At 28.7% G+C, this 13041-nt stretch overlaps 1 protein-coding gene across 1 annotated transcript; it reads left to right on the top strand.

Moving 5' to 3' along the window:
• Positions 1-7886: 7886 nt before the first annotated feature.
• Positions 7887-9972, top strand: LOC148207058 (GDSL esterase/lipase At4g16230-like). The gene is made up of 5 exons (XM_088115915.1): positions 7887-8163; positions 8275-8402; positions 8553-8798; positions 8898-9153; positions 9270-9972. Exons 1-5 carry the CDS (start codon positions 7935-7937, stop codon positions 9491-9493), a joined length of 1083 nt encoding a protein of 360 aa, XP_087972041.1. The 5' UTR covers positions 7887-7934; the 3' UTR covers positions 9494-9972.
• Positions 9973-13041: the final 3069 nt, after the last annotated feature.

Raw genomic sequence — 13041 nt, 5'->3', positions numbered from 1 at the left:
TCTGATTCTTTTCTCCTTTACATCACAAGTTCATTTTATCACAGTTAACAATTAGCCTTTAATAAAACAACTGCCATATTTTGCTTTGTACTAACAAGCTAAAATTAAAGATATTACATGGATGTGGGACTTGTAATTCATCAGCTTTACAAATATAAATTATCTCGAAACAGTTATTTAACAACTTGGATTCTATCAAGGCTGTACATAAAACTGGTGATCGAGGTAGTAGAAACAAATTCGTGTCATGAAAAACCTATTACCTATACAGAATGTTTTAATTCAATAAATAAGTTGTACCTTACAGAGCTTCAAAAGGCTAGGCCTTGATTTTCACTGCTGAGTGGAAAAACATCACTTGTCTTAGCTCTTGACTATATTTTACAAGAAACAGACAAGTAAGCAATCATGTCATGTTGAATCTATCTTCTTCTGATGACCATAGAGAAAGGATGTTAACTAACTATTTTGTCCCAGATTATTCATTTCACATTAGTTTGGCGCCAACGCTTTAATCCAGCAGGCGTACATGTAGTTAGAATATCTCAACCTTGTCAAGTGTTTAATTATAGTGACACATCAAATTTACCACTGCCGTTAATCTCTCCATTGTGAGAACTAGCACTAGTGCAGTTAATTTTTATTTATTTTTATACTAGTTTAAGAATCGATATATATTCATTTTTTATACAGGTTAAAGCTATAACTATTTTTTCCTCAATGATGGTAAATGATGAGAGGGGCACGCCAGCAACGAACCAGTAGTTCACCATAGTCGTTGCGTGCGCCAACAAATAGCACAACGAGCATTCGCACACTCGTCGTAGACATGGATCTCGGCAACGAAAACGCAGCTCCTCCTTGCGTTTCACCTGCCCTTCACCGCCAAAACAACAACAACACTGAAAAAGAGGAAGTCGCACACCCAACCAGACCCGGAATCACTACAAATCCACGTATCATCGTGAGCACGATGCATATCTACAACACGTCGTAGTCGTAGTATTGGCGACCTCGTGATAACAGTGGCGGCCTAGGGTTCTAACGTCGAGGTGCAGCTAGGAGATGCGATCTCCAATGACGGCGAGCTCGTGCGGAAGTGGTTAATGGGCAAAATCGAAGGTGCCCTGTCTGGCGAGGGTTTAACGGCAGAAGGCTAGTGCGAGTAGCACTCACGCGCAGGAACGACGAACGACTGAGGGTGATTGATGCAGAGGCGTTGCGCAATGGCTTCCGTCATAGGGTGGCAGCAGAGAAGTCGTTGATACTAGCATTGGAGGAATCTTGCGAGAGTCTCACCGGAATCAGCAACCTAGGGCTTTAATGTTGCCAATCATGGAGTTTGCGTCCGTTGTATGTGTGAAGAGGAAATACAAGAAAATTGGGGAAGAAGGGGTGTGACCCCTCTCTTATCATTCCAAAACCCTAAAAATGTCATCTCATTGTATTTACAAATTAAAAAATAAAACTTAATTATTCGTTTCAACTCTATTTAATTGAAAAGTTTCTTAATCTGTGCTAAAAAAATTCTTTTTTTTTTTTCATTGTGTCCTAACTTTTTAAAAATTGATTTAATTAAGTTCTTTTTAAAAAATAAAAAAATAGTATTTATTTTCAACCAGGGAAGATGATTTTTATAATATTTACTATGCATTAATATCATTCTAATTAGTTCAAAAATATTTTTTACAGAATAATATTCAATTTTAGGAAATTGAGATTTTCAACATCTCCAAATAATCTTCACGATAAGTAGTATGTTCGTTATAATAAGAATAATAACAATAAAACCACCAAAACATACGTTAGCATTCTACCTTAGGTGGTGAATAAAAAAAGTTGAACAAAACATTTATATTGTAGTCAAACCATACTTCAAAGTTTAAAGAAAGAAAAATAAATAAATGAACTTTTACGTTGTTTGTATAAGGATGACAATAACTTTCATCCATCATTGAAGGGGAACACATCACATAGAAGAGATAAAAGAAAGAACAAAATATATAAAAGTATAAAAAATATTTTCAACAATCACAATCTTTTAGAACTGTTGATGATATACAATGAAAAAATTAATCTTTTTTTCTCTGCATGTGTTTTATCAAACACAGAATGCAACTACATCTTTTAATCAAAATGAAAATGGAAATAAATTTATGGTTGAGTTTGGTTTTGTTTTGGACTTCATAGTCAATTTTCTTTCTACTGTTTTTCAATATAATTGCTTTTAATCTCAAAACAACTGTCTTAAATTTTAATCTCCTTCTAAGGGAGTGAAAGGGAAAAGAAGAAAGAACGAAAGTGTCCTAATAGAAAAAAGAGGGTGGATAATACTATTTTCGTGTTTTTTTAATGAAAGGTCTGAAAGGCCGTGTAAAACTTCATAAATAAATAAAAAAATGTTGGTCCAACATTAATTCTAACAACAAAAAGTTAATTAAATTTTAGAAAGAATTTAATTTACTTTTAATTAAAATGCTTTGACTTTTTTTTAATAGTTAATTAAAATACTTAACTAATTTTTATTTAAATTATCAAAATGTATTTTTTTTATTCAAAAATACATAAAAGAAACAATATCTTTGAATTTGGATCTGTATAAAAAGATAAAAACAAAATAAATAAGTAAAGATAATTTAATTTACATTATTTGTCCTTTTTTGTAATGAACATATGATAATATTATGTGTTTGTTGTGATTTTTATTTTATTTTTATAAAAATCAATTGATATTAAAATAACAAAAAATGAGAATAGGTACGTGACAAAAAAATTTATATTATCTTGAATATGAGAATTAAAAGAAACTTTTATTTTAAAGATTATAATGAAGCTCATCTCATTTATTGTCATTCCTAACTCTAAGTGAGATTTTTAATCCCTAAAAGACCAAAGGTAATCTATAAATGTTTTTATGGGAAACAAATATGAAAAGGCTGCAAACTGTCAAGTTTTCTGATGTATTTGTAATTAGGTGACAAATAAATTACATGGTACTATGGTATGTGTATTAGTCATTAGCTTTTTTAATTTTATATGTAAATTTATTTACTTTTAATAATAATAATTTATCTTTCTTATTATTTATTTTTCAATTTTTATTTAAGTTTCTTGTAATTGTCCTTATTTCTTCAACTATTTCAAGTTGAAATTTTGTTTTTTCTTTTACATATTTATTGAACTTTTTTTAAATAACTTTGGAATTTTAATTTTAGTTCTTGCTTTATATTCATATTGTAGTTAGTAAGTTTATTTATTTTTTCCTTTTTTTAATTCTTATTTTTTCCTTTTTTTAATTCTTATTTTTTCCTTTTTTTAATTCTTATTTTTTCCTAATATAATAAGTAATTTGAATGTTATTTTATATTTTCAAGATCATATACATAAAAGTCATTGTATATTGTTTTTACTTGAGCCAATTTGAGTTTTAAATTTATTCGTTGTTGATGTAAAAGATTGAATTAAAAAATTTAACTTGAAAATCATATTTGATTATTAGTTTAAATGTTAAATTTAATATTTACTTCAAATGATATTAGAATAGTGTGAAAATATATTAGAAATCTCACATCAAATATGAATAAAGTATTTTTTATAATATATAAGTAAAAACTTTATTTTATAAATTTATAAAATAAAGTTTATTCGTAAAGTTGATTTTAAACTTTCACTTAAGAAAAAAAACTTATAAAATATTATTTATTTTTTATCAAAAGCATCAAAGTAATCATAATACAATTTTATTTCATTTTATCTTATTTTTAAAAGTGTTAAGTGTTGTTATGGTGCAAGAATTTTATAATATTTAAATTTTTATAATTTTTTACTTATACTTTGATGATGCAAGAATAACTTTTATGATTAAAATATATTTTTATAATCAAAAGTTTTATTTAATAGTTATAGTTTTTAATTATTCTCTAATATTATATTAACTTTTTTCCTTAATTATATATATATATATATATATATATATATATATATATATATATATATATTTATGTAAGTCTTAAACTTAAAACGTTGTTTCTTTTATAGACAATAAATATATATAGGGATGTCATGTTCTGTATATAGCACATCCTTGCATTTGTTTAAATACTTATTATTATTATTATTATTTTCTCTTCTTATTAATTAATTTCATATATATGATAAAAAATATATAGAGAATCTAACTAAACAACATAAAAGAAAATTCTCCTCTAGATATTTGTCATTGCAGAGGGTCTTGAAAGGTTGTTATAATGATGATTACATTAAAAAATATTCTAATAATGATGTATAGATATATTTGTATTTAATATTCTATTAAAATATAAATACGAAATGTGAATCTCAAAGAGTTATTAAATCACAACATTTCAGTTTAAATATATTAACCAACATGTGTTCAATGTTCCTCAATATACATTAACCTTAATGTTTTGTTTGAGTGACCCACTTGGGAAAATTTCTTTATAAGTTATCTAAGCAAACGAGTAAACTTTTTTATAAGTTATCCTAAAAATAATCTATTAATTGCACTTTCATTATTATAAAGTCATCTCTATTGGAGAGAAAAATAATGAGACTTTGGTGATTTTTAAAATATTAGGAAATCACAACACATCCAAATTAAAAAGCAAGAAACTTATTACATTGTATAATAATTCATAAACGAAGAATGATATAAAAAAATAGTATGACACATGCATTTTTTTTTAAGAACGGCAATAATAAATTAACTATAGTCAACTGGCTTAAAGTATGAATAAAAAAATAAAAAAAAAATGGATAAAAGTAAAAAAGATGAAGCCAGAATCACGTCGACCTTCATTGATTATGAAAGTAAATGAGGCAAGTTTGAAGTGGATGGAACTCTTTGGCTTCCCATTGTAGTTTAAGCAGTTATGAAGATGATGCTACACATCATCAACAACCAAGTATGGTACTTCCTTTGTTTTCTTACTGTTGGTAGCTGTAATTCAGTTTAGAAAATCTCTTCTAAGCGTATGCATGTTTCCCATTCTTCCATATATGCTACCTGCACCATTTATGATCCATAACAAATGCAAAAAAAGTAGTCATGGTGATGTGCGCAAAGTTGTCTGAAAAACAAAAGTAATGGGTGAATTATGTATTTTGTGCTGCATAATCAGAAGGCCCCATGAAAGAGAACTAGCTTGTAATTTTTATATGAGATGATTTTTCGTATTGTTTCAACAACTAATTTAGTGAGAATTCCAACACATTCCAAAATCCTACAAAACCAATTTTTAAAAAGAAGATTTACCTCTATTTATATATTATAAATTAATTTTATCTTTATTCAATGACTTTTAGGTTAAATAATCAACTATGTTTGAATTATATAATAAATTTAATTAATTATAAAATAAATTGTTTGATAATGAATTAAACTAAATATATTAATTTTAATGTTAATTAATTTAAAAATAAAATATTATTAAATATAATTAGATAATAATTAAGTTAAACTTGATTAAAAATCTATAAATAAAAGTTTAAAATAAAAAAAATTATGTAATTAATGTTTTATTAATTATTAATTGATTTTCACATCAAAATACGTTTATTTGAATAGTTAAAACGGTTCAATTTAACATTTGTATTTCTAAACATTATTTAGACTTTCAACTATGTATCCTCAAACTATTACATCGACCTCGTACCCAAAACATGAAACAGAGCAACGGATACTGCATGGAGATTAATTATTAACAAAGAGAAAAACTGCACAATATAAAATTAATTTTCATGTTAAATTTTCACATGCCTATATTAATTCAAAGTTTTGTGTAAATAATAATATACATATTTTAAATATTATTATTGAAAGGGGTGCACAGAAAACAAAGGAAAAAGTATTAGTCAAGAAAAAGCGACAGTGTGGGTTTTGTGATAGTTAAAGTTGCAAAAGAAAATATGAATTGAAGGAAGTCCCTGCAAACATTAAATAGTATCCTTTCTTTTATTGAGATGCATTTAATTAAAAAGCGTGAAGATTCAGTGCTTCTGAACTTTGAAGTTTGAACAACTTGTGGCATTGTTAGCAAAGTACTGTAGACAGACAGGAATTTAAAATTGAGAAGCAGGTAACCAAAGCTACCATTTCGTTGTGTTGCACATAAATTCAAAAGCTTCACAAACTATAGCAGAACCTGTGGTCTGATAATACAAGGATTTTATGCTACACTCGTACTAAAATGTTTTTTTTAAGGTTTTTTAGACACCTTAAAAAGTAATCGTAATAAACAAATTATTCGCTTAAATAATTTTATTAAAATACTGTTTTAATCACCGTGAATGTATTGTATATCATTATTAGACCACTGGCAACGCTAGTCGATAAATCGATAGAATTTATTTGGAGATAAAATTTTAATATACGAAAACACCAGACAATTTGACATAAAAAAAACAGTATTTTCAGTTAATTTGCAATAATCAATTTAGTTAATTTAATCAGTACTTCCTCCTTATTAAAAAAATAGACTTATTAAACTCATATATTTTGTTTATTGAGATTATACTTTGAATAACTCTTTTAAATTTTCATTTCTCAATTTTATGGATTTTATATTTGCTATTGATGAAAAAATATATTTCAATTTGATCTTTATTATATAAAAATATTTTGATATTATATTATTTTATAAGATTTGTTAAATAACATGTTTGTTAAATAATAACTCATCTCTTAAGTAAAATTAGAATATGTTTTATATGCGAGGATCGAGGTAAACAATCCAACTGTCGATAACAAGTCTAAATGTTAATTTTCAGTTTAAGTTTTCATATAATTGTTTGTTTGCGTTCGTTTAATTAGGAAATTATCTATATATTTTGATTTCAAAGTGGAAAAAGATTTGGCCGCGCATTAACGATGTGTAAAATTATCTATCTATTTATCTCAAACTTATATTTATAAATTTTAAATGAATTTTTGATTAATTTGGTCTAATTCTAAATAATTACATTTTACCTCTAAACATATTTAGTATTAATTAATTAATTTGATAAATGACTGATTGGTTTAGTTTCTCAACCAACCGATCATGACGATGATTCTTCTGGACTCTCCACCACCATGACCGTCCGACTTATAAGTGACAGAATTGTCTTAAGGTATATAGTTCTTTTTTACTTATAGTTTTTACTAAGTTTTTATATTTTATTTTTAGTTCTCACTATTTTTTTCTTTTTAATCTCGCATTAATTTTTTATTTATTTTAGTTTTTGTTATTTATTAACGTTCTTTGCAGTGTGTTTGGATGCAGCAACGGAAAGTTAAGAAGCGATGATTTTTCGGAAAACGATCCATTAAAATGCAAAAAAAAGAAAAAGAAATCACAACTTCTCACTAATTAATTTTATATATTTTTATTTATTTATCAATCATTAAATCATTAGCAATCTTTAATAAACTTTCATTTCATTTCTCACTGCCTTTTTCTTCATCTAAATAACATCACTTTCCCTTCACTTCTCTCTCAAATCTAATCATTTTCAGTCTCTCAAATCCTTAATCTAGTCCAAACACACCCTAATTAATTAGTTGTTAACTAAGAGACCATCTCATATATGTGGATGAAAACCAAATATATATATATATATATATATATATATATATATATATATTTATTATGGTATCTGTTTTGTTTTAATTTGAAATGTCATTTATTCCCTCCAACTACACGGTCAAGACTAGTAGGTTTATAGGCAGAGCAATTAATGTTGGCCCACTGCATGATTTTATCCCTCACATGATTTATTATTATAAAATTCCTTTATCATGAGCCGGTGGCAGTGTCTTTTGCACATTATAAAGCCCATTGTTTTTGGTACAATGTGGCACAGGTATAAGTACTATATAGGAGGAACTGCTTCAGTACTTCGTTGCAGTCACCAGTTACTGTTCTTTATTTGTGATGGGTGCCCTTTTGAATCTGCTTCTACTTTTCATAGTCTTGGTTTTGTTTAACGTTTCAACCTCAGATGATCTCCCTGCAAATTTTGTATTCGGAGATTCCCTTGTTGACGTAGGAAACAATAACTACCTTGTTTCCTTCTCAAAGGCTAATTATTTACCCAATGGCATTGATTTTGGAAGACCAACGGGAAGGTTCACTAATGGAAGAACCATCGTCGACATCATTGGCAAGATTTACCACCTTTTATATTAATTACATCCTATGTTTTTCTCTACTTTTTATATTAATGTTATTACATCTTTTGTCTGATGAGTTTTTCTTTTTCTTGCTCCATCAGGTCAGGAACTGGGTATGGATTTAACCCCACCCTATTTGGCACCCACCACAGTTGGACCAGTGATTCTGAAAGGTGTCAATTATGCTTCTGGTGGAGGTGGAATTCTAAATTTTACTGGACAAGTTTTTGTGAGTTTCTGCTTCTGTTGATGTTTGTTTAAGATGCTATAATCGTCAAGAAGCTATTAGTTTTACATGATTATTACGTGTTTGTAAGACCGTGATAATCTCACATCATCATACATTAATAACAGTTTGCATGCATTGATGGATTGTCAGGGGGGTCGGCTCAACTTCGATGCACAGATAGATAATTTTGCAAATACCAGACAAGACATCATAGCCAGCATTGGTCTTCCTGCGGCTCTTAATCTATTAAATATGTCATTGTTTTCCGTGTCGATAGGCTCAAACGATTTCATAAATAACTACCTAACACCATCATTCTCATTTTCCGAACGAGATTCGGAGTCTCCACAATCCTTTGTCGCAAAAATGATATCAAAATTCAGACTTCAGCTCACTGTAATGTTTTCAGGATTATAATTTTATGAAATCTTTGGTTCTGATGACTATTCTACGACAAATTGTTTAATGTTTCAACAACGTATGTACCACATGCAGAGGTTGTTCAATCTGGGGGCTAGAAAAGTTGTTGTGGCGAATGTGGGGCCTATAGGGTGTATACCAAGTCAGAGGGATTCAAACATCGGTGCTGGAGATAGCTGTGTTTCTTTCCCCAATCAGCTAGCACAGCTATATAATTCCCAACTAAAAGACCTTGTTACAGAACTCAACTCAAATCTAGAGGGTTCAGCTTTTGCTTATGCAGATGTGTATCAAATTTTAGATGATATTCTCAAGAATTATGTAGCACTCGGTACGTGTCTATATTGTTTGGCAAATAATCGATTATCAGAATAGAACCTTTGAATTTGCATTTGCAAGGTGTTTATTATGAACAAAAATTTTGTTGTGTGTATATACATGTGGCAGGTTTTGTTAATCCAACTTCAGCTTGTTGTCGCGTGGCTGGGCGCTATGGAGGTCTGGTTCCATGTGGTCCCACATCGAAAGTTTGCTATGACAGATCAAAGTACGTGTTTTGGGACCCCTATCATCCAACTGATGCTGCAAATGTTATCGTAGCTAAGAATCTCTTAGAAGGAGGTTCCAACTACATTTGGCCACGCAACATTCGCGGACTCCTTCAAACTTGACCTTTTATTTGGTGTGGATACCTATTTCGTCATACTAAATGCTTCAGCACAAATGTTATAAACTTACAAATTAAAGAAAGATTAGGAGATAGTGAAAATCATGAGCCACTACTAATGTTCTGTTTTCATGATTTCAAAGCTTATGACGACAATTTCCTTAATTTGCTTCGTAAGGTGTCTTTTGCTCCCTCCTAGGAAATCTCGATATGCCTCAAACTTCATGCTGAGGACATAATTGGATGCCTCAAACTGTTAGGTGCTCTGTCCCCATGGAAGAAGATATTATAGATATTTGAAGTCAGTATGTTCTACTTCCTACCCATTCACCAATAATTCACGTCACGTCACATATCTCCAACATACTCTTATAGTGTTTTTTAGGAAAAACATTAAATAGTACTATTAATTCCTCGTATTAATGCTGTAAAAGGATTTCATCCTTCTAGTTTGTTACTTTACAGTAAAGGTAATACATTTGAAAAAACACCCAAACTCAATGTTAATTATATAAAGGTTTAATACCTATTTTGGTTTCCTACTTTTATGGGTTTGATTCAAAATGATCCTATCTTTTAAAAAAGTTCAGTAAGGCCCGTAATTTTCTAACGGTGCAAATGTCACCATGACGCAACCTTATTGAGTTGTCAAGTTTGATGAATACGTGAATGTTACACTATGTACATATTAAAAAAATAAGGTTATATATATTTTTTAATTAAATTTAATTAATAATAAAATAAAAATATATTTTATTAGGTTAAATTTAATTAAAATTAAAATTAAAATTATATTTAATTTAATTTATATTATATTATATATTTTTTTTTGTAATTTTATTTAAAATTTATTTTAAAAATGTATAAAATATTATTTTTTTTGTGGGTATCCGTTACTACCCGAGTTTTAAAATACTCACGGGTATTTTCTATGTGGATACTCACACAGATAGCTGGTACAGTTTTATGGGGCAGGTCGAGTTGTGAATAGGCATTATGCGTGTTCGACCCGACACATTGTCATCTCTGGTTACTTCATCTCCTCCCATTATGTAACTATGAAATTCTAAAAATTAATTAAAACTAAATATTATTAATATACACAACAATATATTTATAAAAGAGTTTTAGAAGAAAAATAAATCAAACTTGTACTTATGAAAATATTATGATAGAGCTCGGATTCTTAGTTGATATTTATGCCATCAGGTTATAGTGTTCTTCAACCAATTTTGAACACAGATAAGTGACTCAGCCATTAGTGGATTTAAAAAGCTTCAAAGCACCCAAAACCCTACCTCCAATACTAAATATGCTCTCTAACCAAGACATTTATAACCATTTTTATAGATTCGAAAACCATGAATAATTTATTTTCCACCAAACCAAAATATTAAGTGGTCATACCATCAACAAAACTTATTTAAACACCTTTATAATTAATTTTTTCTATGGAATGTTTTTCTCTCAAATGCTATTAAAATCATCAACCATTATCAAATATCCAAGAATTTCACCAATGGTTCATGTATCAGATTAAGAAGAAAATACAGTTGCACTAACATATGACTACTTATATTTATGTTATTGTTTATCATTAGCTTATTTGTACTAATAATACATTTTTGTTGTACACAATTTGTTGGTTCCACAACTTTGTTTAAATCATATTTATACATTTGTTGAAAATTCTAAATTACATACTCAAACTTCAAACTTGTGTATAGTTGTTTGGGTGTGTATGGTGCAAAACATGTTCAAATAAAAAAAAATGACACCAAAATAAAATAAGTGATTGATGTTATCAACATTACCTTAATACCTTGGTACCTTATCCTTGAGTCAAAACAAATTTGAACTAATATACTATTCAGATATATATTTAGATTCATAATTGTATGATAGAATATCTGAAGACGAGCAGTTGTCAACAATAAACCAAACGGACCGACTGAACGATCGTCTTCATCCGGACAGCTAACAATAGTGAAGAGGCCAAGTAGGTATTAACGGATAGTCAACAATCACTTCCTAATGATCGTCAACCTCCTAGGCGAAACGATCGCGATATCGTAAAAGATAATGCCAGCGAGACAATCGTCATGCCACACGCTCGTCAATGTCGCCCCTAGTATCGATCGTCTTAATAGCGATCGTCCGTTACTTAAACCATCGATCGTCTTAGGAACGATCGTCCGTCACTTAAACCAAACAACCAACATGGATCAAATTAACCCAGTCAAGCTAAGAGTCAACATACGCTTGGTCAGCTTTATTCAGACTGGGTCAATTGACTCAGATACACTAAAGAAGAAGCGGTTACAAATGTATAACCATGAAAGCGCAAGTTGCGGAACTAACCAACCAAATATCAAAGACGAGGATAGGTTAAATACGAAAAACCTAGAGGAGACAGGTACGTTTTGAATAATTCAGAGAGAGAGGGAAAAAAATATTTTTCCATTATTGGACTAAAAAGGTTCAGTCATTCCTTTTTCTGACTTGAGCGTCAGAGTGCCTTCGCAGGTACCCACCCCATTCTTCCTGAAGAACGATAAGGAAACATTACATTGCTGAAAGGAGAAGACGTCATTCATCACCGTTCGCATCTCGGCCTCAACAACTATACTGAAACAATAATTGTTTTGTCAATTAGTAACCATTTAGTAAAATTAAATATGTATAATCATATGGAAAGACGTAGAGAAACCTTTAATAACTTCATAATTTAAAAAAAATAACAAAAATAGACATGTTTTCAATCATTAGAAGGTAAGATGACCATTATCACAACAAAAAAGACCACTAGAATATTCATTATCAAACTTTTCAAATACAACTTTGAAATATTATTCATCATATATATGAAATTGCACCTTGTGAGAACATCAAAGCGTAATATATTTTGTAATAATTTTTTGAAAACTCTATATACTCTCTAAACACAATTGATACACACAATAATCTCTATATACTCTATATATTTTACTTATTTATAAAATATTTGATTTTGAACTTTTTATAAAATGTTTCTCTTAGTTTTTATTCTCCCAAAATTTTAAAATTTTAAAACATTAATGTTGGTCTTGACATTTATTGAGATAGATAAATATCAATATTGTCCAGATCTGACTTTTTATCTAAATTGTTGAATGTTCATTGACATAAACAAATTATAAATGAAAATTATCACACTAACAAACTTAATTTAGTTTAATCATAAACAATAATTTTTAAATATAGAAATAACGTTAGTTAAAAAAATGCACTAACAGTAAAGTAATATTATATTATCCATCAAGCCTTTGTATGGATTATCCCTCTTTCTAGATTTATTTAAGCACAACAATCAAATAATATTGTGATTGATTAAGATGATTTCAATCAATTATTTGCGTTCAACACTTTTTCCCAACCTCTTACTATCAAATCTATCATTTTATTTATAAAATTAATTCTAACATTTCTTTAAAAATATTAATTATTAAATATAAGTTGAGTTTCATATAAATCATGATCATATAATAAGAAATATTAGTTTTGTGGTGGATA

The sequence above is a fragment of the Vigna umbellata genome, chromosome 1 (assembly GCF_029865625.1).
Source record: "Vigna umbellata cultivar VRB3 chromosome 1, Vumbellata_1.0, whole genome shotgun sequence".
Taxonomy (NCBI): Eukaryota; Viridiplantae; Streptophyta; class Magnoliopsida; order Fabales; family Fabaceae; genus Vigna; species Vigna umbellata.
Note: the sequence above shows the minus strand (reverse complement) of the source record. Positions and strands in the feature narration are given on the sequence as shown.